The sequence below is a fragment of the Danio aesculapii genome, chromosome 6, assembly GCF_903798145.1.
Source record: "Danio aesculapii chromosome 6, fDanAes4.1, whole genome shotgun sequence".
Taxonomy (NCBI): domain Eukaryota; kingdom Metazoa; phylum Chordata; class Actinopteri; order Cypriniformes; family Danionidae; genus Danio; species Danio aesculapii.
In genome coordinates this window covers 48918549-48945722 of record NC_079440.1, presented here as the reverse complement: position 1 = coordinate 48945722, position 27174 = coordinate 48918549, and the positions used below count along the sequence as shown (strand labels likewise).

General features: G+C 36.7%; 1 protein-coding gene across 1 annotated transcript in view; it reads left to right on the top strand.

The window, feature by feature from the left end:
• kcnb1 (potassium voltage-gated channel, Shab-related subfamily, member 1) overlaps positions 1-23643 on the top strand; it is a 49398-nt gene extending 25755 nt beyond the window's left edge. Inside the window, exon 3 of the mRNA XM_056459145.1 lies at positions 20863-23643. Coding sequence (XP_056315120.1) covers positions 20863-22791 — 1929 coding nt within the window. The 3' untranslated portion in view covers positions 22792-23643. The remainder of the gene's footprint in view (positions 1-20862) is intronic.
• Positions 23644-27174: the final 3531 nt, after the last annotated feature.

Sequence of the window (27174 nt, the reverse complement as noted above, 5' to 3'; positions counted from 1 at the left end):
ATGTTTTATAAATGTGCTTAATATTATTATCATTTAACATATTTAAATAAGCGTATTGTCCGTGTGCATACAGTCCCCTTACCTTAGTAAAAACGTGGTGAAAAGAGCTATAGCTGCCTATTACAAATACCATAATTCTTTTTTCATAAACAGGAGAAATAAGGTATAAGTCTATCAAATGCCTGCAAGTCCCTTCATGGACAGAGAACAACATTTAATATTCTTTTTTGTCCAAAGTACAGCGAAAAGCAGCCCATTCATTCACATGTGCTATAAATTTTAAAGTGAATCTAAAGGGGTTTAAGGAGGAGTGTAAATATACAGTCAAATGTGGTCAGATGAAGAAAAAGACAATGTAAAATCATTAGATGTGCGTTAATGTAAAACGATCTTGTTAAAATGTCTTTTAAAGGCGGTAAAATATCTATATATTTTTACAAATTTATTCACACATTTGCATTATTGAGAGCAGGAAAGAGACAGGCTACACTGGTAAGCAGTATCGTCATAAAATCTATTTATAAAATAAACGATCAACAAATGTAAAAGCATTATCTGCACACAATATGAATGTCTAATTAGAAAAATACTACAAACTGTAAAATACTTAACCAAATAGCAGACAAAGCCAAATGCCTGACGCAAGCTGTAAATTTAAAACGGGCTATGTGTTCAAGACGTACAGTATAATGTCTCTGACATTGCTTGTAGTCCCATTTAGCAACTTGATAGCAACACTCTTCTAAAAAAAGCGTAACCAATTTTAAAAAATCAAGAGTGTGATGTAATGGCCCGTTTCCACTGAGTGATACGGTACGCTACGCTTTTATAGCCATTTCCACTGTCCGAACCGAACCGTACCGTACCACTTTTTGGCACCGTTTCGAAAAGGTAACAAAACACGAGAACGGGTACCAAAAGGTGGAGCTACGACGTTACAGTAGGCTATTTCCACCGTCATTGATCTGCAGTTATAATCAAATTGTGTTCATAGAAAAGTTAGTACTAAACATTTATCCAGAAGTATTCATATGTATAAAGCATCTGTTTTGCGAGAAGTGCTTCTCATATGATATGTGAATGACCCGTACAGCTGTACTGTATACATTTATTCACGCGAGAAAGATGCCGACTGACACTTTCTGTCGTACACCACGTCCACCAAAAGGGTACTCTTGGTAGTGGAAACACAAGCCTGATAAAAGGTGACCCGTACCATACTGTACCAGTCAGTGGAAACAGGCCATAACTGATGTTTTTATGTCATAGAATAAAGCATGAAAGTATCTTGAGTTAGTGGTAAACATGAAGCTTATTTTAGTGCTTTAACTGAGATTCTATTTAAAAAAAAACACTGGTTGCGTCTGAAACCGCCTACTACTCAGTAGGTACAGCATTTGAATTTAAACACACTACTCGGCAGTTAGAAAAGTTAGTTCTATACAGTATGAGTGTAAGCAGTATGAATGGAATTCGGACGTATTACATCTCTTATTTTGTCATGGTCACGTGACCTACCCGCATCAGTTGCGTCGCTTCACTCCCATTGATGAATTCTCTCGCAGGGCATCATAGGATATCACAGCGTGCATGGGATGCGCACTTCAGAATCTCACAGGAAGTAGTAGGTCACCCGGGTACTTCTCGCATACTGATTTTCAAATTATATGAATTTGGACATACTACTCATACTATACTGATTTTAGCATACTATATAGCATGGAAGTATGCAGCTTCGCATGCAGTCATTTACTTTGGGATGAGGGAACCGAAACTGCTAAAATGCTAACTCGCTTCCTGGTTTTTGCATACAAATTGATATCATAGTTCATCCACTCTATACAATATGAATGTGAGCAGTATGAATGGAACTTGGACGTACTACATGCGTCATTTTGTCACAATCACGTGACCTACCCAAGTCAGTTGCGTCGCTTCACTCCCATTCATGAATTTTCTCACAGGGCATCATGGTATAGTGCAGCATGCATCGGATGCCCACTTCAGAATCTCGCCGGAAGAAGTAGGTAATTCGCGTACTTCTCGCATACTGATTTTCGAATTATATGAATTTGGACATACTTACTTACATACAGCTTGCATACTGTTTTTAACGTACTACAGTTTATAGCATGGAAGTATGCGATTTCGGACGCAGCCATATAGTTAACTTGTGAATGTATCACAAAGTTTAGTTTGATTACTGCTCTGGTATGTTTGTTGTATAGGTTTCAAATAGGTATTAAGTTAAGTGATGTGATCATATTTATGACTATGAATATTTATGGTCCTGCAAGACACAACATTTTGCTCTACTGTATGTCCACACATATAGCGGAATGGCAACAAAGCTCAACTTGACTTGAAAATGCCGTGCTGTCTATCAGACAACTTCTTTTTAAAACAGAATCTGCTTTCTTGATCTGGACATTTTAACCCATTAAAAGTAACTGTACATTTGGACTGTTCCAACTGGAAAATATTACAAGGAGATCAAGTTATCTAATAGAAAAGTGTCCACAATGTACACAACTGTACATGAAAACACAACGCAGATATGTTGTCATAAAATAAAATGTGAATAACTGAATTCTGTGATATAAAAAAAATAGGATCTAATAATTCCAAGGTAATTCCGATATATTTCTGCTTTTTGGTATTGCTACCACTCCCAGATATATGATAATACCGATAAAAAGGTTTGAAACTCTTGTCTAGCTCTTTGTTTAATATGAGCTCTGGCTAAATTAGCGGACACATCTTGTATGTAAGTGATTATGAAATGATGAGAAAGTTCCGGCATACAAAAGAAGGCTAATCTAGAGAGAGATAATCAAAGATGGTTTCAGTCAGCGTATCAGAGAGGAACATGGTGTCTCATTCTATTGAAGTCTTTTCCAGGTCGTTAATACTCCATCGAGACATGAGCTGACTGAAACAGGAACAGACTGTGAGTGTGTGATAAACAGAGGAAGGTGTATATGTATGTGTGTGTGTGTGTGTGGTGGTGGGGGGGTAATAAGGTCTTAAAGGAATTCAGTGAGAGGTAAAATGAAGTGCTGGATCACATTTTAGAGGTGCCAGATCAGGAACTGGCTTGCTCCGGCACAAATTAAGTCCTGCCCCAACCCTTCGTTTTGCACGGTCACGTGAAGGGGTAGGTACGATAAAATAGAAATTTCGCTAGTCCCACAACATACGTTTACTGACACTCGATTACCCTGTCAGAAAAGTCTAGTGGCTGGGCATGACCTTTTTACAGTGTCTGCTATAATGTTAATGTTGTTTTCGTGTGTTTACATAGATAAATATGGCCATAATGTAATTGCACAGTACAGTTACGATCTTATTGCCACATTATATCGTTATGATAACATGATATATGGCTTCAGTGATTTTCTGAAGATAAGAACTACAGCTGTCAGTCAAAGCGGTACTAATAACATAAGGAATCATATCATTTTGAGAACCAGAGTACTTCGATACCATTTTAGTACCGGTAATTCCGAGCACATCGTGTTATATTACTAAGACAGAAAGACTAATGCCCGATTCCAATTCTACCCCTTAGCCCTTTCCCTTACTCCTACCCCTCGTTTTGTGAGTTTACGTGAAGGGGTAGGTACAATCAAATAAAAACCGCTAAATTTCTCTAGTCCCACAACATACTTGCACAACTGACACTCAAATACCCTGTCAGAAAAGTCTCGGAATGGCCTTTCAATAACATTTTAGTGCCAATATGGTATATCAGGCAACACTAATTCCGAGCACATTGTGTTGTATTACTGAGACAGAAAGACTAACTGCTAATTAGAAGACTCAAATGACTAAAGGGTGTCAACTTACCATCCATTTCATTATTTTAAAAAATAATGCTATTTAAATATCCATCAATCTCTGTATATATGGAAAAAAGACAAGAAAATGAATTCTAAAGTCTATGCTTTAATGCTTGACTCATCTGCCGAAGTAATTTTTTAGCAATCCTAATTGGTTTTCATAATTGAAATAATCTCATCTTTTTTAATTGATTGACTCTTAAATTTGTATAGTTTTAGAAACCCCTCCATTTCTTTCTCCACTGCATAGAAATACCATTCGGATGAGCAGCATGCTCATAAATCACAGGAACGGCAAATAGAAAGGAGCAGGGTTCAACAGTTTCCCATGTTGTCATTTTATTCTGTCCCTGCCACTTGGCTTGTCATGTTTATAGTGACAGGTAGCTCTCACTGTGCTGCGTTATAGTCGGCGCAATCAATAGAAACGACCGTAAAACACACTACACAAGTCCTGCTGAAGCACGGAGGGCATCTTTAGTGCAGACCCTTCTCTGGGTGTCAGAGATTGGATTGCCGCTGGAATGGATTTGACAGAGAAGCAAAGGCCAGAGGTACAAATAAATGGCTTTCAAAGATGGGAAAGGTTTATCAAAACCAATGTGTGATTACAAGACTTAAGTGAGAGAGTAGTCCTGAGGATAGAACCACACTTGTATATGGAAACAGTCTTCATATTTTAGGATACAAAAGGACTTTGTACAGACTTTAACCCTGCTTAATGTCTTTGAGATGTGCTGGAAAACATTTGTTTGCCTAATAGGGGCTTCCCTTTAAAGTTTTATGTGCAAAACTGGAATGTGGCATTAAAACTTAAAACAACATTTAAGAGTAAAGCACCATCGTCACGTCAAAATCGTCACATCCTGATAAACTGGCGGCAAATATCAAAAAGAAAAACGATGCGGTACAAGAAGCCACTTTGGGCCTTTTTGTCCTTATATAATAAATTACTTGCGCCTCAGAAGCCGAAATGTAATGAAAGCGCGTAGGTTTTTGGAGGTGCAAGACTGCTCTTTGGGAGCACAGCCACTCAAGACACTTCTGAGAGCAACTAATATTTAAGAATGACCAAATAAAATGATGTGTTTAAACAAAATCACTTTTTTTAATGCACATGCTGAAATTTACTGTGTAAATGTGCTTCCATCATAGTTTATATGCATTTCTTATGGGATAAAAGGATTATCCTACTATTTTGTGCAATAATATACAGCTACAGATGCGCAGACCCACGCACTTTTCAGCACACACAATCCAGGAGACTTGATTTAAGCAGGGGCAACCATATATAGTTGCAATGGATGTTAATGTTATTAACGTCTTCTCGGACCTCATCATCATGTTAATAAACAGTGTACACAATAGACAATAGTGTATACTATTTCACAAATATGGCGATCGAGACGGGCGAATTGGGAACGTCGTTTCCGATCGCCATTCAATATAATGGACTGAACACTTTATCAGTCATCATAGATGATAAATCAGTCATTATTTATCTGACAGTCAATATAGCTCGTTTTCTGGCTTTGCTGAAACATTTTTTTATATAATAAATGATCTAAATTGGACAGGTTTAATTCATATAACAGATTCATTATATTTTGATGTAATTATTTTTATTTACATAATATATTTATTTACCATATCTAGAAATGTATTTGTTTTAAGATCATTTATCATTTAAAATTTTGTTAGACCTGTAAAGCACTCCAGAATCTGACAGATTGATTAGCTGTAGGCTCTAGAACAGTCATCTGAAGCATTGTCATACTGTTTTATGCCTGGATTTCATAAATAGTCTTGAATTTACAAACACAGACTATATTTGAAATGTTTGGAAGTAATTTACACTTTCCTCCTGTTGAAAAACGTCATAGGAACAATGTTAAGTGGCTCAATGTATTAAAACAGTGTTTTTAAAAGACTAAACACTTTATTGATATAGTGTACAACCAAGCACATGTGCTCGCAGGTAATGAAGTATTAAGTGTTTCCCCTAAAGAAAACCCTGTCTTAACAAAATGCTAACAGGCATCTGTAGCTCCACTGACGCTCCGCCTCTTTGCCCTTATTTGGTCAGCCCAGGTGGGTGCAATGATGCATGAACAAAATGGCGATGGTTGGCCATGTCTAATTGTAGATTCATTTAGGCTCTTCAGAAACCTACAAGTTACGTCACGGATACTACGTCCATATATTTTTACTATGGTTGTTAACCATATATGATTCGCCCCAGCCTAGATCATGAGTCCTGTATTGTCTGTGCTGAAACGTGTGTGGGTCTGTGGGTCTGCACTCTGCAGCTGGATATATCTCCTTTTATGTGCTCGAGTATTTTACATTTCTAAAATGTATGCGCATTGACATTCTCGTTAAGAATTTTTAACACAGTATTCCAAAATGCACATAAACATGGGTGGATGAACACTTATCTATTGTCAATTTAAGATCTGTCGTACACAAATACACAAAACCACAAATTAAAGCAAATCTAGATGAAAATGAACATTGTGACATTGCATATAGTTGTCAAAAAAATGTGCTGATGAATCAAATGTGATGAAATATCATCCAAAAGAAAGAAATCTCTCTCACCCTGTGGAGAACCACTACAGTATGTAAAATCTCCTCCAACACATCTCAAAGGCTTTCAGTTGGCTTCAGGCCAATTGGTGGTCAACTGATATGTGAAAATGAAGCCTGCTTTCAGAATTTGAGCCTGATAAATATTTGCACTGTCATCCTGGAATATAACCATGGGATACGTCTTCTGACTGTTGTTTATGTAATAAAGAAGCAACCATTGACTCTTACAGTAAGTGTTTGCATATTAAAATCTAAACAGCTATGGTATTGTTTTGGCCAGGCTATTAATATATCACCAGAAAATATCACAGCTTAACTATTCAAAGTTCAAAGGCTGGACATCTGATGGCACACAATTCTGGAAACACTTCAAGTGTGAATGAAAGCTGTCGCATTTGTAATAATTAGCAGCGAGTTGTAAAAGTATGTGTATTCTATGACATGATCTCTTTAAAATACATTTAAGAGATTTACATGCCAGTCTGTTATTGTAGGGACATCTACTTTATATTTTCACAACTTTACAGAACAATTCACACCACATTGACAGACGACAATAAACATTGACAGCTGCCAGATTAAAACTCGTCACTTTTCAGATATTCTATGACATAAAGCTTCTACAAACACAAAAAGACAAACAGGAGGATACACTAATCCAGTAAAACCCAACAAAGGGTCTGCTGCATCTGGCCTTAAAGAAACACTCCACTTTTTTTTTAAACAGTCTAATTTTACAACTCTCCTAGAGTTAAACAGTCCAGCGTTAGCATTTTTAATCCATTCAGCCAATCTCCAGGTCTGGCAGGAGATCTTTTATCTTATTTTAGCATAAATTATTGAATCAGATTAGGCCATTAGACCCTTGCTAAAAATAATTTTAAAAACTATTTTGATTATTTTCAAGTTTTCTTCTGATTCTTATTTCAAGATTCTTCTGTAGTTACACTGTGTACTGAGACTGACAAAAAATCAAAAGTTGCTTTTTTCAAAGTCAATATGGCTATAGGAACTATAGCAATGCACAGGCTAAATAATATTATGCAGCATTATTAAACCTAATGTAGCTGGGGACTATTTTCATGCACTGTGTAATATCATTGCACCTGCTGCAGTCATTGTATGGCAGTAAAGTTCCTTAATTAGTACACCAGAATAGAAAGTATAGTAGAGGTCTGCACAAGACTGTTTTTATAGTCCTACTACCATCAGGTTTTATTCCCCACCTGACTGCTCTTGCTGTATGTTCAGTATTTGTTCACCTGAACAATTTTCAACCCGACCCAACTGTTCCTGCTAAAACAAGATCTGGTTTCCAAGATCTCACGTTTAAATCGGGTACTACCAAAAGAGCGAGATAACAGATAAAAGTGTAGGTTGTGCAAGGATTGCAGGCTAAATGTCAGTTTTGTTTGCCTCTATGTGATGAGACATGAGTGCCGCCTAAAACCTGAGCTTCCAGTCTTGTGAATGCTAAAATGTAAAACTTTGAGGTATTATCACATGTGCATGTGCAAAAAGTCTTTTTATTTTCATTTCATTTTATTCTATGACGCATGAAAAAGACTCCCATACATCAGACTTGCCCAGGGTTTCCCAACAGTAAACTGACCATTTTCTAATGCAAGCTGAATATCCTTCAAGGACAGCGCATCTTCTGGTCATTTGTTCATCATGTCTAACAGTCGTGAGCACTGGCTGTACCAGTGCTCAATAAGAAAGATAAAATCACAGATATGCTGTTTCGAAATAACGTTGAGACTCAGGAACGCTATATTATTAGACTGCCCGCTCCCGTTCAAATAGACCAAAATAACAGACCGTGGTACAGCTGCAGGAATGCAGACCTTTATAGTATAGTTCCTAACCATATCCAGCCTGTTCTCTTAAAGAAACGTTACTGTTTTACATTTTGTCAGTTTAGTGGCTAATTCGAACAAATTCGTAAGAGTTCAGTTGTACAAAAGTGTACAATTTTCAAAATAAGGCATGGCACCCAACCTCCCACCTAAACCCAACCATCATTGGGGGATAAGATTGAGATTGTACAAATTAATACAAATTAGCCACTAAACCAAAAAGTTACAAATTGCTGTGAGATAGCGTTGCCATATCAGTTGCTTTACATGTCAGTTGACACTAAAAACCTGCTATTGAGTTTTTACTCAATAATGGTATAAAATTTAACAGTCAAATTCTTAATTCCCACATGTAAATACGCGACTATGCTGTAAAATATATTAATTGAACAATCAGCAATAGAAGTATCCTTAAGACAAGCTTTATACTAGTAGTTGTCACACTTGTGTAAGCACCAATGTAGGTTCCATGTGGAAAATAACTGAGACTTCTCTCTGAGAAACATTAAAAAGTAATGTGATTGCTGTGGTACACCTCTCTTAATTACCTTTTCCCTTGACCTAAGTGTAATCCTGAACTCTGGCTCATTGTTTGATGGTGTGACTGCGTTTAAACTTTAAACATTCAGGTCAAGAGTCACATTACATGATTTGTTGGGCTGCTGGTTGACGTTTGGGTGTGTATGCTCCAATTGCATGTATTGTAAAATCTTTTCAAGGGTTTGGTCTCCTACATTTAGATGTGTTGTTGCTGTCTGAGCTCTTTTTTCTAGCTTTTTTGCGTTTTTGTTTTTGTAAATGCCTTCGCCACTGTCTGCTTTTCCACTGACAAACACACACACACACACACACACACACACACACACACACATTCTTTTTTCTCTCCCATCCCAGCAATGCTAAAAAGCGTGTCGTCATTGTCACCATAGCAACTGTGTCTTGTGCGACGCTTGAACTCACAGCTGTCTCTGCCAGGATAAGCAGTGGCGTGTGTATGTGCGTGTGTTTACTTTCTGTACTGCTGTGTTCTTTCTTTTTTTGGTTTGTGTTTGTGCGGTTGGGTGTGTCTGTGAGTGACAATTGAGTGTCACTGCTGCATAACGGCGTATTTGTGAAAGATACGCGTCTCATTTCTAATCTCTAATCGTTAGATGTTTTTGAATGACACAAATGAGAGATGAGATGTACATGGACAAATACTGAGGAAAAAACTGTTAAAGGGACAATTCATTCATAAATGAAAATACTGTGAATAATTACTCACCTTCATGTGGTTCTGAACCTGTAGGACTGCTTTTGGAAAACAAAAGAAGATCAAACAGTTTGACTGCCCATTGACTTCCTTTATATGTTTTGACTGTAGGGTTAGAGTCAAAGGCAACCTAAACTGTTTGGGTGAGAATATTCTTCAAAAATATTTCCTTATGAGCTGCACAGAAGAAAGCCAAACAGGCCAAGTGTTTTAAATAATGGCGACCCTACTCATGTCAATTCTAATTTATGCAACTATAATAGACAATAAAAATACAAATAAAATGTCACTTTGTTACAAATGAATGAGTTCAAAAGAATTTGTTTATTGAGGATCAAAGAAGTTACTTTCTTTATTAATTGGTCACTGATTCACTGATCCACATAATTCATTCTACAACATGAATAATGCAGAATTGTTTGGAGATGCAGTGGTTTTGCTTGAACTTTGTTGGAATTACTTTTTGTCAATTCACAGTCAATTCTAATAATATTGTGTTTCTTAGCCCTTGTGCACTGTTCAAATTGATTATTCTTTTGTTATGTTAAACATCCACTGAATTAAACTGCATAGAATTTTTTTTTTCAGTTTTTTTTTTTTTGCATAAATCTGTTAATAAACCTCAGTCCTGATCAAAACTACTAAATGTTTTAAAATGTTACAGCACTTTAACTTTTTAATTGCCAAATTCATAAATTATGTCACTGTTTTGGTGAAAAAAAAACACAAAATGACGATTTTTTAATATAGAAAGTAATTGTGGACTGGATTTGTTTAAATCACAGTCTTGGACATGTGAATGATAAGTAACAACATTAGCTTTGATGCATTGTTAGATTTTCATGTTTTCTCCCTAATTTACTGTTGGTGGCTGTTTTTGCCCCATTGACTACCATTATTACCACATTTGATGGTGCATAAATACACAATCTTTGTTTTTGTTTACTCCATGTAGTTCTCAGAGCTGAGATGCATATTTAGATTTTCTCAGACACATCAAGATAAATGCGCAAAGGTCACTCTCACACACTCAGACACACAATTTAATTTGCTGATATACTCCATATAAAATCCAGAAACTAAGCATTTTTTTAATCTAAAGGGTTAATGGTGCCAACTGATAATCAGTAGTAAAAAAAACAAATTGTACCTCTTCCCAACTGGGAAAACTACCAACAATCAAAATTGCATAATTATATGGTGTCATGGTTTTGTAATTAAAAAAATTTGGTTATAATGAAAGTCAATGGGGCAAAAACAGCCACCAACAGTAAATCAGGGTGAAAAAATTAAATCAGTCAAAAACAATGTATCAAAGGCAATGTTGTTTCACATGTCCAAGACTGTGACAAAAGGTTAAAAAAATCCAGTCCACAATTACTTTTTTAATATAGAAAATACGTAATTTTGTGGGCTTTTTTCACCAAATCAGTGACATCATTTATGAATTTGGAAAATTAAAGAGTTAAAATCCTGTAATATTCTAAGCAATTTAGTAGTTTTGGTCAGGACTGAGGTTGAATAACAGATTTATGCAAAAAATAACAATAATAATATTAAAAAATATTAATCTGATGGGTACAAATCAACAAAACGGTATTAAATTTGCCCAGAGTGTATTATTGAGTTAGGGCTGCATGATGGCGCAGTGGGTTTGTTAAGACATTTAAGGCCTTTTAGGCTTTTTCGCTTTTTCTAGGCTTTTTCTAGTTAAGGTTTTTTTCTAGTTAAGCCATTTAAAGGCTTAACTAGGTTAATTAGGTTAACTAGGCAGGTTAGGGTAATTAGGCAAGTTTTTGTATAACGATGGTTTGTTCTGTAGACTATCGAAAAATATAGCTTAAAGGGGCTAATAATTTTGTCCTTAAAATGGCTTTTAAAATTTAAAAACTGCTTTTATTCTTGCAGAAATAAATCAAATTAGACTTTCTCCAGAAGAAAAAGTATTATAGAAAATGCTGTGAAAATTTCCTTATTCTGTTAAACATCATTTGGGAAATATTAAAAAAAATAAATAAATAAAAAATCAAAGGCAGGGCTAATAATTCTCCAACTCCAACTGTCTGTGTATGAATGAGTGTGTGTGGATGTTTTCCAGTCATGGGTTGCAGCTGGAAGGGCATCCGCTGTGTAAAACATATGCTGGATAAGTTGGCAGTTCATTCCACTGTGGAGACCCCAGATAAATAACGAGACTAAGCCGAAAAGAAAATGAATGAATAAGTGTATTGTTGAGGTTTTTTTTTATTGAAAGCATTTTCCCAAAATATGTGTCAAAATAAGATTTAATCACCAAAAGTCATTCTGATAGCTGAAACACAATAAAAGTTATGGCTAAATTAAGACTAAAAATCACCCCAGAGTGGATGAAAACATCCCCAACAGGACATAAAAGTTAAACATACACTGGTTTTAATATTACATAAAGTTTAACATTTTAATCATCTTAAAATGAGGACAAAATAGCATCCAGCTCAAGACTGTCCTGACCTAAAACCATAAAGATGGCCCGTACTGTGTGGACTGTCCCTTTAAATATTAGATTTCAAGCGTGTAACTAATCCTACACTGCTTGTGCAACAGAGATTAATGATACCTCAAATAATGTGATTTGTTGAGGAGATATTTGCTATTACGTTTCAAAGCAAACAGGCTTATGATTGTGACCTTGTGCATCCTTACATAGATAAAATAAAACATCCCATAGCTTTCAACTAAAGAAGTTTTCAAAATGATTTTGTTTATCTCTGTATCTCTGTAGTGATGTTACAATTTTAACAGCCATCACAGCTACAATTAGCAGCTTCCTAGCAACCACCAGAACACCCTATAGCAACACCTTAGCAATACCCTTGAACGAAACAGAATTTTTAACAAAATTAATCTAATAGTCTACAATGCAGAACAAACTAATGAAAGCATGAAAATTGGAGCGTGAAATCCCCACATGCTGTCTGCTGCTGGATCATTTTCTGGCGCGTGTGTGTGTGTTTGTGTATTCTAAGAGAGCACTCCTGTAGGATCCCAAAGCTGCCCGACTGGAGCTATTAATAACTATGTCAGGGGCTGGGCAGGGTTATATATAGACCCTGCGACTGGATTTTCCCTCTCATTGCAGACAAATGAATAATGAACGAAAAAATGGGGCTCTGCCAAGGACCAGTCGCTCGGGTCATCTAGCTCTGCGTGTGCATTGTCGAGGACACAGCTGTTGCCTCTGTATCTCAAGGGCTTCGCAGATTCAGGCGAACCTTGTCTTCCAGCTCAGGTCAGAGCTGTTTCGTAGAGAAACAGAACATGAGGACGAGGACGTTTATTTTCAAGAGCGACCCCAAAGACATACATTTCATGAAGGATTTGAAATGACTCGTTTTTGCATTGATATTCGTGAGAACGTGTGTGCGTGTGTGTTTGAGTGCTTTGTCATGCCATCATTTGGTGGAAAATGTGGAAGACGTGGTCTCCTCTGGTAACCATGGTGACAGTGTCACTTTCAGAGGGACGTGAAGGCGTGTTCGGCAACACTATCAGAAGCTCATCTCTCCCCTCTCCCCTTACGTCAACCCATAACAACAACGAGTCTGGCTTTGCACTGTTGTAAATGTTATATTATTGCTCCCACCCATGTAAATGGTTATGAAGGAATGCAGCAAAGAAGTAAAGACTCCTAGCTATGATGCTAGACCATTGTGGGTGGTTGCAACTGCAAAAACACTGAAACGCAGTTGCTAGGGTGGGTGCAAGTCAATATGATGATGCCATCTTATATTAGAGTATTCTCCAAGCCTTAAAGGGGTAGTTCACCCCAAAACAAATGTATTTACCATGAATGCAAACCTTACTCAGAGAATCCGAAATCTTTCATCATACACAGAAATCTTGCACACTGATATATATATATATATATATATATATATATATATATATATATATATATATATATATATATATATATATATATATATATATATATATTTTTTTTTTATGAGCAATATCCCACTAGTAGCAGTGTGATATGGCTGTATATTGGCACTGGCAGAGGGCGTGCATTGGTGTCCCACCTTTGTGTCCCTCCAGTGACAATACACAGCCATATTGCACGTCTAAGAGCATGATATTGCATTTATACAACAGTTCGACGGCATAATCGTGTATATAAAAAAGAAAATCAAACACAGATAAATCCTTTTGTTTGAGCAACTACTTTCTTCTGCCATTCATTCACATCTGCAGCTGACGTCAGAACAGCAGAAGCCTTTTCTAATTCACCAACGTCATTTCAGAGCTAGTATTTGAATGATTCTCTAGCGTAATGTCTAAATTGATGATAAAACAGGTGATTTTGCTCACATTTTAAGATTATAAGGCTGAACAGCATGAAATGCCATCAGTCTACAGAGATTTCCCAGTATTTCTCTGTTGCAATCGGGAGATCACAATAATTAACCCCGAAAAAGCCAAAGTAGCACAATCACTACCAGATTACTGTTGTGTTTTCGATAAGGAAAAACGCTAAACACATGCAGGCATTTCTTCTTTATTTTTACTGAACTAGTCTGCAGTAACGAAAACAGGAGACTCAGAAACAGCCAACACAAAAAGTAACTCAGGGTTATTAAAAGAGTGGCCAACACAAACTACAGACATTGCTGATATACGAGTCCCATCACACACTCAATACACTACAATTACTATGGTATAAATACAGCACTAAAACACACAAAAGAGAGGGATCCACTTAGAATGTCACTTACCAGATTTATAATGTTTTGATCAGCTGTAGATTGAAAATACGCTAATCTTTTCTCCTCTAAGGACCTATTATGAAGTCTTTGTCACCATCTTGTGGCAGAACGTCAACTATCTTTGCTCTACTCAATGACAGGCTGATGGATGCCGACGTGCTGTATCTCCAAATTTATAAATATTTAAACTAGGCACTATCCTTATAAATAAACTGCATAGTTCCAATCTAAACAACTACATTCTTGCCAAAAAAGCCCCAAAAGTACATTATGTTGCCCAACAGCTACTATATATACAATATATATGTACATACAGTCAAAAGAAAAGTATACAAATTGCGTGGCCTTACATTTCTGTAATATACAGTCCCTCCAGGATTTTGCAAGTCCAATGGTTATTGAGAAAAACAAACTACTTTTGTGTATTATGGAGCAAAACAAAATAAACAAATAAAGTTAAAACCAATAATATTAGGTCACAGATATATAATAAATTACTGTAAAATCCAGAAGGGATTGAATATAGCTTCTGGTTTCTAGATAAATTATTCGGACATGACCAGGGTTTGTTTTACTGAAAATTCTTATGAAAACCATAAAGGCCAAAATTGGCCTATTCATTCATTTTCCTTCTGCTTAGTCCCTTATTTATCAGGGCTCGCCACAGTGGAATGAACTTGCAACTATTCCAGAATATGTTTTACACAGCGGATGCCCTTCCAGCCACAACCTATTACTGGTAAACATTGATACATTCTCATAATCTCACACACACACACATGCACACTACGAGCAATTTAGTTTATTCAATTCACCTACAGCGCATGTCTTTGGACTGTGGGGGAAACCGGAGCACCCGGAGGTAACCCACGTAAACACGGGGAGAACATGCAAACGCCACACAGAAATGCCAACTGACCCAACTGGGACTCGAACCAGCAACCGTCTTGCTGTGCAACAGTGCTAACCAATGATCCACAGTGTCGCCCATTGGCCTAATAGTTTTTGCAAATTCTTCTAATATGCTGAGTAATGCATGACCAAATGCAGCTTGTGACATTTTCCAACACTGTTCCCTTAAACATCCCATTTTATTGCCACACGTTAAAGGCCAAAAAAAAAGGCACAGATTATTAAACCTACCTTGCAGGCAAAGCTGGCAAACACATAACCTTAAAATAAAAGCTAACAAATGTATCCAGTGAAGTAAACTTGCACAATAGATTAGTACAGAGCTGGCAGCTGTCGTTTCCCCCATAAACAACTTGAGACCAGACTGCTGTATATTTGTAAGTAGCAAACAACATTGAGTACAGAGCTGATGTTGCTGATAAGAGGGACATAGACTTCTACACTTTTCAAACAAACCTCTTCATGTGACTGCCTCCCATCGAGCTTAAAGAAGGTTGCTATGACAATGCTGCAGCAGTGGTTGAATGTCAGCGGTCAAGGTCAAAGAAGGAGTTTTTACAGAAGAATCGCAGAAACATCTGCACAAGTGGGCTATGCAGAATAATATATAATGTATAACATACAGCAATGAAAAAAAAATAGAAGAGTATTTTAAAGTCACTATGGGTTATATGTTTACCACACATACAGTTGAAGTCAGAATTACTTGCCACCCTGAATTATTAGCCCTGTTTATTTTTTTCCCTAATTTGTGTTAAACGGAGAGAAGATTTTTTTCCAACACATTTCTAAACATAATAGTTTTAATAACTAATTTCTAATAACTGATTTATTTTATCTTTGCCATGATGACAGTAAATAATATTTGACTAGATATTTTTCAAGACAGCTTAAAGTGGCATTTAAAGGCTTAACTAGGTTAATTAGGCAAGTTATAGTCTAATGATGGTTTGTTCTGTAGACTATCAAAATACATATAGCTTAAATATAGTTGACCTTAAAATGTTTTTTTTTAAACTGCTTTTATTTTAGCCGAAATAAAACAAATAAGACTTTCTCCAAAAGAAAAAATATTATCAGACATACTGTGAAAATGTCCTTGCTCTGTTAAACATAATTTGGCAAATATATATATATATATATATATATATATATATATATATATATATATATATATATATATATATATATATATATATATCAAACTGGGGCTAATAATTCTGACTTCAACTGTATGTTTTCCAAGTGAAAATATTGGGTTTCATATTATAAACTGATAAGAATACTATGCATTTAAATAATTTATTTACTGAAAATGACAATTGGTCATTATAAAATAAATAAATATAAACATCATGTACCTACTGATGGCAACTTCAAAGAACCAATTACAGTATTATGGTAAATAAGTAGTCTTTTTGTAGAGCTTTCTTGGGAAAGGCAATTTTATCCATTTAGAAAACAAAACAAGTGCAATGTTTTTGGAGTAATTTCACAGTTGCATTCATATTGGCTATACATAAAAAACTGTCAGTGAAATTTTTATTCAAGTAAAATAGTCGTTATATTCCTGATACTTTTTTTAGATTGCAGTTATTAATTAGGCCTACTTCTGTTAAATATAAAGGTTTTGAAAACTGTTCAGCGGGTTTGCTGGATAAAGCATTTTGAGTTGCCCAAATACCCCATTTAAAGAATGTATTTCTTCGTGTATTTAACATATTAACAAAGTAAAAGACATTTCAGCTAGCTACAACTCAAACCAGGAAAAATGTACATATGGTGCTTGAGAAACTGAAAACACAAACCTACCTAAAAACCACAAGATACTGGTAGGAATTTGTTCAATTAAAACAAATAATGTGAGAAAAAATATGTTGTACTAACCTTTCGCCACGTGGACACTGCTTCGGGAGCCACTTCCGAAATTATTCTTGGTAACATTAAATGACGTCTAACGTAATTTGTAAACCCAAAACATGCCGCCTCATTAAGCAGTGTTGTTCACAGCTAGATTTAAAACTGTCGCTTTTAAACCGCGCGCTTTTTCTGACGCATTATGAGCGCATTTGCGCGACTGCACAGGGTTTATGTGAGAGACCAAAGGTGAGAGACTATGGCGAAAGGATAAACTGTATCGAAATATCTGGATTAACACCTGGTCGACACACGTGCCTGTTTCTGCAATATATTCCATCACCTCAAACTGGTCTCCAAAGCCCTGTGGCGTCACAGGTAATTGCTGACCGGTTAATTTCCAACCAGTGGAGTTCATTATAAATGAAAAGAAATAAATAACAAATAAACAAATAAATAAATTATTTATAAATTTATATATACCTATGAAGACCTACGTGGAAAGATAGCAGTAAAGTAGGTTTATTTACAGAAAAGTATTATTTGCAAATTCTAATTAGGGAAATCATATTAGCAGCCAACGACTTTCAAAGTACAACATTGGTGACAGTCAAATAATGCTAATCTTGTTTTAAAGTCATACTTGCATGCCATTTCAGACCGAATATTTAAAGTTCAATATAGGCAGCATGTCACAAGTTGTCACTGCTCAAAAATGAAAGAATATGCGAATATAAAACCAACTTTACCTCAGTCTTGGAATAGATAATATTGGTCTTGCATACGTTTTTCTATTGCCTTGATTTATTTTATTATTTTATTAGCACTATATGTGCTACGTAAACACCTATGAAGAGCTATATATTTATGTATTAGTTTTTATAAACATTATATAAAAGCAGGAGACTATAGAGTCATAGCGATATTAAAGACATCTCATTTGAGATTTGTCTCCTGTGGGATTGCATGCAATTGAATTGCCCTTTATGGGGTGCCCTGCTGTGCACAGCAGCTTTTGGGGCCTTCACAAGGGTGTGTGTGTGTGTGTGTGTTGTTTGCATGCATATGCGTATATTTATTGTGTGATCTCCAGAGAGCATAATTTGTAGATGCTCATAGGAGCACCCTGCAGGACGTGATAATGAGTCGCTCACCTGAGATGATGCAGAAAAGCCAGGATTCCTCCCAGTGCATCTCGACACAGGGATCTGACCCTGTTATGCCTTCCCCAGCTTGAGTTTACAGACATTATTTACAGATAACCACTCAGTGGCTCAATTGATTGTGCACTGAGAATTTGTGCTGAACCTTTTAAAAATGTATTTAGCATTTAGCATTCGTTAACGCTGTAGCGGACTGTCTTTTTTAGTTGCCCTTTTCACTTTTTAACATTAAGAATACTCTGTAACGCACATGTGCACATGCATAAAAAAGGCCAAGAATATGACCTAGAAAGGATTCTTTCTTACCTCCAGGGTTCAGAATTACTCAGAGCTGTAGTAAATTGTTGTTGCGTAGAGGTTGCTCTTTCATAGCTCAGAGGACGTAATGGAGTTGTCAGATGGGTTTCTTGTAGGTTTTAACTAATGTTTTTTTCCCCTTAAGCGAAATAATAAAAAATGCAAATGTTTTATTTAGAATTCAATGCGGTCAGACAACTTGTAACCGGAGCCTTAAAGCACTGTAATTACAGGCGGAGGTATTAAGAGCTATACATTAATCTGAATAGCATATTAGATAGTTTGGCCTTACAAAATATCTTTAAGAAATGCTTGATTTAAAACTAAAGGGATAGTTCAACTCCAAAAATCATTTACGATATTTAGATCATTTAATCACCCTCCACTTGTTCCATCCAAACCTGTTTTAAGTTTCTTCTATTGAACACAAAAGAAGATATTTTGAATAACTTTGGAAAGCAGCATCAGTTGACTTCCATCGTATAGACTTCCATAGTAATATCTTGTCTTGTGTTCAACAGAGGAAAGAAATTCCTAAAAGTTTGTCAGAATAAATGATAAATCAGGAGGGGCATGGTAGCATCATTGAAAAGATTGTGGTTGCTGATGCTGGTTTGAAAGTAATGCGGTTGAAGCTTTGGCAAGCTTATATATAAAGGCTAATCTTTGCTGTTTATAGGTTATGGGCTGTTTTTAATCTTATTACCGCTTCCATCGGTACCATCATGACTCACGTGACTGCAGGGTATCATCTCTTCTTAGACACATTAATACACACAGAGAAACACCTACATATGCAGTGAGTCACAAATGATTTTCCATACTATTCATATAAAGGCTAATCATTTGATAATACGGACAAAGAGGGATTAGAAGGCTAAAACAGGAGATAGAGGATGAAGTTAGATTTACAATTCTGTTTTTGTCAAGTCAGCGTAACAACAGCCTGGCTGTAGGTGATGGATTTCTCTATTAACAGCATGTGGATTGACATGCTCTGAATTGCTGAATGTAAATGTCCTGTTTTCCTATTAAATAACATATTTTATAAAGCATGATACTTAAACCATCAGTAATTTTAAGAATAATCCTCTTTAAATTTTGTTTATACACCCAAAACTGACTCTTAAGAGGAATTCCAAATAATACTTTAGTTTATGGCCAATAAATCATTCATCTGTAGTCATATAAGGCGGCATGATATTTTTGTCTCATTGCTTACAGCAAACTGAGTTGCTCCAGGCTTTTGCCAGAAGTGTCCTCCTGCTTTCCACTTCCTCTGTGAAAAGATTTTTGAGAGTATCTGTGTCCAAGTTTCTCTTATCTCAGCCAGAAAGCTCTGCCTACTTGGTCACTGTTCATTTCTCTGACAACTGCCTTTCTTATTGAGTTATTTGGTACAAAAGCCTCTTAGTTGGCTTAGCGGTGTTAGGATTGTGCCACGTTTTTGCCATTTCGTTGTAATGGACCATGTTTGTCTGTGGGAGGTTTAAAGCTTGACAGATCTTCTTTTTTTTTTTTCTACATGTGCAGTTTTTTCTTTTTTCAGGAAAGTTCTACAGTAAGCTGTATTTAGAAAACAGACCAGATCTCATCTGGTTTTACTGGTTATTGCAACTTTTGGGTATTTCCCAGAACTGCCCAGCCCTCTCAGTATTACTTAATTTAGTACTTCATACTGTTTTATTCACTTGAAGTCGCTATTATGCAATGCCTTTACATTCATTGTAGCTGTTTGACTACATAGTTTAGTAGGGGTGTCAAAATTAATTGTATCTTCAATGCACCACAATGCAGACGCGGACAATTTGATATTGGTTCAGTAATAGATCATAACCGTTATTACGAACTGACGTAGTTTATCTCCTATACGCTGTGTTGCACTAAAATACTATGCACATATAGATTGTAACCGCAGATGTTCGTCCCGCGCCCGTTCATCAGTGAACATTGCTGACTGTTTTAAAGCCAATTGCAGCCCTTTCTGTTGAGCATGTAAACACAATGACCAATCATAGGCATTTAAGAACTCGCTCGACAACGCTCAAAAAGCAAGCAGAATAATATCTACATCCGTTTTTTTGCTATAAATGCTCAGCTGTCATCTTCTGTGATTGTAGCTATTCGAGTTTTGTTTGATACATTAAAAAAAAGTGTTTTCTATGAGCAGGTAAAATTAAAGGTACAGTTCATATATCTTACTGCATGTATTAAAAGACAAAATAGTATTACAAATAATATATCAGACCCCCTAGTTTTTCACTATTTTTTTTGTGATTTTCCGCAATTCTTTTTGTGTGGTTTTTTAACTGTGGACTTTTTGTTTATTTTTTTGTCTTTCAGATCTTGGCCATTATATCAATCCTATTCATTGTGCTCTCCACTATCGCTTTGTCTCTCAACACTCTCCCGGAGCTGCAGGAAACAGACGAATTTGGTCAAACTACTGATAATACCCAGCTGGCCCACGTGGAGGCAGTGTGCATTGCTTGGTTCACCATGGAATATCTTCTTCGCTTCCTTTCGTCACCAAACAAATGGAAATTCTTTAAAGGTCCTCTCAATGTCATCGACCTGCTTGCCATACTACCATATTATGTCACCATATTCTTGACAGAGTCCAACAAAAGCGTACTGCAATTCCAGAATGTAAGACGGGTGGTGCAAATCTTTCGTATCATGCGAATTTTGCGCATCCTCAAGTTGGCACGCCACTCCACTGGGTTACAGTCACTGGGCTTCACGCTGCGTCGGAGTTACAATGAGCTAGGCCTGCTTATCCTCTTCTTAGCAATGGGGATCATGATCTTTTCCAGTCTAGTTTTCTTTGCGGAGAAGGATGAGGATGACACCAAGTTCAAGAGTATCCCTGCCTCTTTCTGGTGGGCCACTATTACCATGACTACTGTGGGATATGGAGACATTTACCCTAAGACGCTTCTGGGCAAGATTGTTGGTGGTCTCTGCTGCATAGCTGGAGTTTTAGTTATTGCCCTACCCATTCCTATCATAGTCAACAACTTCTCTGAATTCTACAAGGAACAGAAACGACAAGAGAAGGCCATCAAGAGACGTGAGGCTCTAGAGCGGGCTAAACGCAATGGCAGTATAGTTTCCATGAATGTTAGAGAGGCATTTTCCCGTGGTACAGAGCTTCTGGATGTTGTAGTCATGGATAAGGGTGAGAGATCTCAGGACAACCATCTCTCACCCAGTCGATGGAAATGGTCATCAAAGCGGGGAACTTCCGAGACCAGTTCTAATCGTTCCTTTAACCCAGACCAAGGTTCCCCAAGCAAGGCAAGAGCTTCTAGTCCACAGAGACTCAATGCACAGAAACTAGAAGATATGTACAACCAGATGGCAAAGACTCAGTCACAGCCCAACCTAAACACCAAAGACAGAAATTTATCCCGAGCAGGCCATAGAAGGGATGAAATTGAGCTGGGAGCCTTGCCAGGTCAAGGAGGCGACCCAATGAACGGGGGCCGTGAAGGGGTGGTAGACATGAAAAGTCTGTCGAGCATTGACAGTTATATCAGCTGTGCAACAGACTTTCAGGAGAACCCACGATTCCACTACAGTCCGGCAGGGGGTCTGTCGCTCCCAGAGAGCTCTCGGTTTTCCCACAGCCCCGGTTCTGGCCTATCTAGTCGAGTTAGTGCTAATCCAAGTCTGCAGACTACCTTGGAACATGAGACCATGCTCACTCCACCATGTTCTGGTGCTAAACCTCTCAACACTGATGGTTCACGGCAACAAGGTCTGCTTGGAAACTCTCAGAAAATGCATTCAGTTAGGGTGAATCATCGCAATTGTGCAGAGAGCAGTCCATCAGGTGGTCCTCTGTCTGACAGCTCTATTCTTTCTGATCACTCCATCTTAAGCCCAGAAGTGTCAGTCTACACAACAGCCAGTACAAGGACTCCACCTAAGACACCTGAGAGGAAGGTACTCACTCCTACAGTCTTCACTTTCCATGACGCATCTATTAGCAAGTACATCGATGCCGACACCGATGATGAGGAGCACTTGCGCGAAAGCGGCCCATCAGATCGCCTACTGGGTGGCCTGAGCTCCAAGCCTCGGCTCGGTGGTTACCAGGGGGCCACGAACCACTTGGAAGCTGCCCAAAGGCTGCTAGGTCAGAACTGTCTATTCCCACTGGGAAGTAGCCCGAGTGTTGGGCATGAGAACCATGTGGCTTCAGAGAATTCACGGAGACCCAAAGGGGACAGGGGACATTCCAATGCTTTTGATAAGGGCCTCTGAGACCTCAGGGTCGTGAGTTGGACTCCGAAGAGAGTCCAAGAAAGGAAATAAGGCCAAGTTTAGTCAAGGACTTTGGAGAAAGCAGAGACTAATGTACATTGGAGAATGATTTTCCAGGCATCTGACCAGGGGGCCTACCCTGATGACTTTTTAAGGGAGAGTTTACTGGAAAACAGTAGTCATGTTACATCATTAAGGAACAGGATGTTGAGGATGTACCACTGCCTACACCTCTTGCCCTTTTTCCTCTCCTGTAAACAAGCCTGCATCTGTGCATCGCAGGGGTAAGATAAAGCCAGAGCATATCTGGCCTACGGTTGTTTGTAAAAAGAACAGGCTTTACGCTAAAGCTTAAGTAGCTTCAGGCTGAAAACTTACCAGACATTTAAGTGCAGGAGTGTATGGTATAAAAAAAATTAAAAATAATCAAGGGGGACAGTCCATCACTGCCCACGCCAGCTAGCCACTGTCCACAGCCCACCTTAAAGATTAGCATTAGAGACATGTTATACCCTGTTTACTAGTGCACCCCTCCCTGTCCCTTTATAAACTGGCCTTACTTAATTGCAGTTATGGGTCTGCATACAGTATGAGTGTTAGCGTGCAAGCATTTTTTTTTTATATAGGGAGGGCTGATGGTATGATGTGCACGTATAATAACATTCCTGCACACAAGCTCACTCTTGGAAATATATTCACTTGCTGTGTGATTCTACTTGATTGATTTATTTTTATATAGACATGAAGATTATCTGTAGAAACCTATCACACATATATTTCTTGTCACATTCACCACTATAAGAATAAATCACCAATTGTTTGATCAGAAGAGACCAAAATCTGTTTAAATTCACATCCTCTCATGTTCATTTACTTGTGTGACATCTTAAGGATTTTGGTAACACTTTATAATAAGTACATACTATGAATTATGTATTAAGCATGAGCAAATATTGACTTCATTATCTGTTAAGCATTAACTCTACATTAACAGAGGTTAGTAAGCAGTTTATTACTGCAGCTACAAATGCTCAATTCTTGACTTATAAGTACAAATATAATGTGCTTAATGATTGTATTTCATACTTTGTTAATTATTATTTTTTCAACACTAAATTAAGTGTTGCATCATTTATAAACAAGTTATTTGAGAGAAGTTGCTGGTTTTTAAAGATTATTCAGAATCAGTAAGTAAATGATTAATAAACTATTCAAATTAACATTTATATATCTTATTATTCAGGCATATAGTAATAGTTAATTTGCATGTTAATAAATGCTTTATTAGCTCAACTTCACCCAGTTTTGTGACCTAATGTTAAGTGAGGACTATTTATGCTTGATAAATCTCTTATGAATGACATTTAAAGGCTCAGTTAAATTCTAAACAGGAACAAAGAAAATAAAGGACTTTATTCATTTCTATTCATTTGAGATACACAAATTAAACAGTTTTAAATGAAAAATAAATCCACTAACTAAAATAAAATTACTGTACAGTCTAAACATTGCTGAATAACATAAAAATGTATCATGATATATTGTTAAATTATAATATTGTTGTTGTTTTATCCAATATTATGTTATATTTTGACACTCCTGTTATTCTGCAATGTTTAAACTTGCCAGTAATTTTACTTTTTAGATAAGATTGAAAACATGTACTGTTCATTTGATTCTGATCCTTTAATTGTCATTTATTAGGGATTTATAAATCATAAATAGTCCTCACTTTAGATTAGGTCACAAAACTGGATGAAGTTGAGCTAATAAAGCATTTATTAACATACAAATGAACTATCAGTGCCTGAATAATAATATATAAATGTTGATTTGAATAGTTTATTATTCATTTACTAACTTATTCTGAATGATTTTGAAAACCCCAACAACTCTTAAATACAAATGATTTGTAAATAATGCGATTATTAATTTAGTCATGAAAAATTAATCATTAAAAAAGCATGAAAGAACAATCATTACACACATTTTAAATGTGCTTATAAGTCAAGAATACAGCATTTGTATCTGCAGTTGTAAACTGCTTACTAATGTCTATTAATGATTAATGCTTAACTAATAATAAATTCACTCTTTGCTTAATAGATGATTCATAGCGGGCAGTTATTAAGTGATAATGATGATTTTTATTGTTTTTTTTACATTATCGCAGAAGTGATAGTTCACCAAAAAATTTAATTTTGTCACATTTTACTTGCCCTCAATTTGCTTCTATATGAACTTCTTTCATATATATTTAAAAAGCCCAATTTTGCTTTGAATGTTCTTCAAAATATCTTTTGTTTAACATAGACAAAAATTAACAACAACTAAATGCAAACAAGCTTGGAATGGTTTGAAGGCGAGTAAATGGTTACAGAACTGACCATTTTGTGTAGACTATCGCTTTAAAGGGATAGTTCACCCCAAAAATATAATACTGTAATCATTTACTCACCATTTACCAGTTAAAAACATTTATGAGTAGGGCTGAGCGATTTGGCCTAAAGTCTAAATCTTGATTAATTGAACATTTTGACTCAAATATGATTATTGAATGATTATTTTATTTATTTATTTTGCTCTCATAGTTCACGGACAAGTTTTGTACAGTAAATATGCTCACATATCACAAGTGGGAGATTTTTGAATGTAGGGCGGCACAGCTTACAATCATCATCATCAATGTAGTGCAAATATGCGACGTGTGGTTAAATTTTTTGAGAGGTGCACGCGTATGCGACCACATGAATGCTGCACCGGACCATACCTGTGCATTCGACGTCGAAGTATAAAGCAGCCTTAAAGCGTGGTCACATGACTCCACACACAGTAGGAAAAGTAATTGAAAAAATTGACCTGGAAAAATGAGATCGATTATTGATTCTGAGGGCGTCGCGGTGGCACAACGGGTAGCACAATCGCCTCACAGCAAGAAGGTCGCTGGTTCGGGCCTCAGTTGGTTCAGTTGGCATTTCTGTGTGGAGTTTGCATGTTCTTCCCATGTTGGTGTGGCCAAAGACATGTGGTATAGGTGAATTTGGTAAGCTAAATAGTGTATGTTTGTGAAAAGAGTGTTTGGATGTTTCCCAGTGATGGATTCCAGCTGGAAGGGCATCCGCTGCGTAAAACATATGCTTGATCAATTGGTGGTTCATTCTGCTGTGGCGAGCCCAGATTAATAAAGGGATTAGGCTGAAAAGAAAATGAAAGAATGAATAGAATCTCAATGTCGATTTCGATTACTTTTTGATTAATTGTTCAGCCCTATTTATGAGTTTCTTTCTTCAGTTACACACAAAAAGAGGATATTTTGAAAAATGTTGGAAACCCATAACCATAGACTTTCATAATATTTGTTTTTCCGACTATTGAAGTCAGTGGTTACATGTTTCCAACATTCTCCAAAATATCTTCTTTTGTGTTCAACTTACAAATATACTTGAGGGTGAGTAAATAATTAGTCAAAATACATTTGTGGGTGAACTATCCCTTTGGGAAAGTTACAGAAGATTGATGCTGTGCTTACATGTGTAATATTTTCTTGCAGAACAACATGTTTGTGCATATTTTCTTTTCAAAAACAATACGTAGCACGCGCACATCGGCAGCCCGAGCATAAGCAACACTGAGAAAGAATGAACAACACATACCTCTTCCTGTTGTTACATGATGGAATGCTAGAATAAATCTGACAACTTTCAAAAATAACTTCAGGTCAACTCAACATTTCAGTTACCAATTTCATAGCAGTGAACGCTGTCTAAAACACAAATATTTCTGAATATGAGAATAAATATATATTTCTAAAGTATTTTCTAGATGAAGCGAGGGAGATGGTCTCATACTTTTGCATTTGCCAGGGAGAATGTTTATTTTAGAATATTTGATTTATTAATAATAATTCAAAAAAGGTTTTATGGGACCCTTTGTGTCCTCAATTGTTATTCAGGCTCCACACAAACACCCAACGTGACCAAGATGACCACCAGTTAACCCAACATTAATCATTTTTGATACTGTAACACAGTACATAATGCATGACCACGTTTACCTCCCGATTTGATACACTGCACAAAACTTAATATCCTCAAAGATTAGATTTACCGCCATTCTGTAACCACACGCATTCATAGTCCTGCATGCTTTCGCAGGTATGTAGACGATGTCCTGAAGACGACTATATCCAGTTTCCATGGTGACCACAAGCCCTCCCTGCTAGCGCCTGTATCCGATTTGAAAAGCGGGATAGAGAGGGATAAATTTGATCAGGAACATGCACTCAATTGCATCCATGTCAACAAATACCATAACTAAAAGTCACATTGTCAGAACGTACTTGTCTCTTAGAATATGTATGTGTGTGTGAGTGTGTGTGTGTGT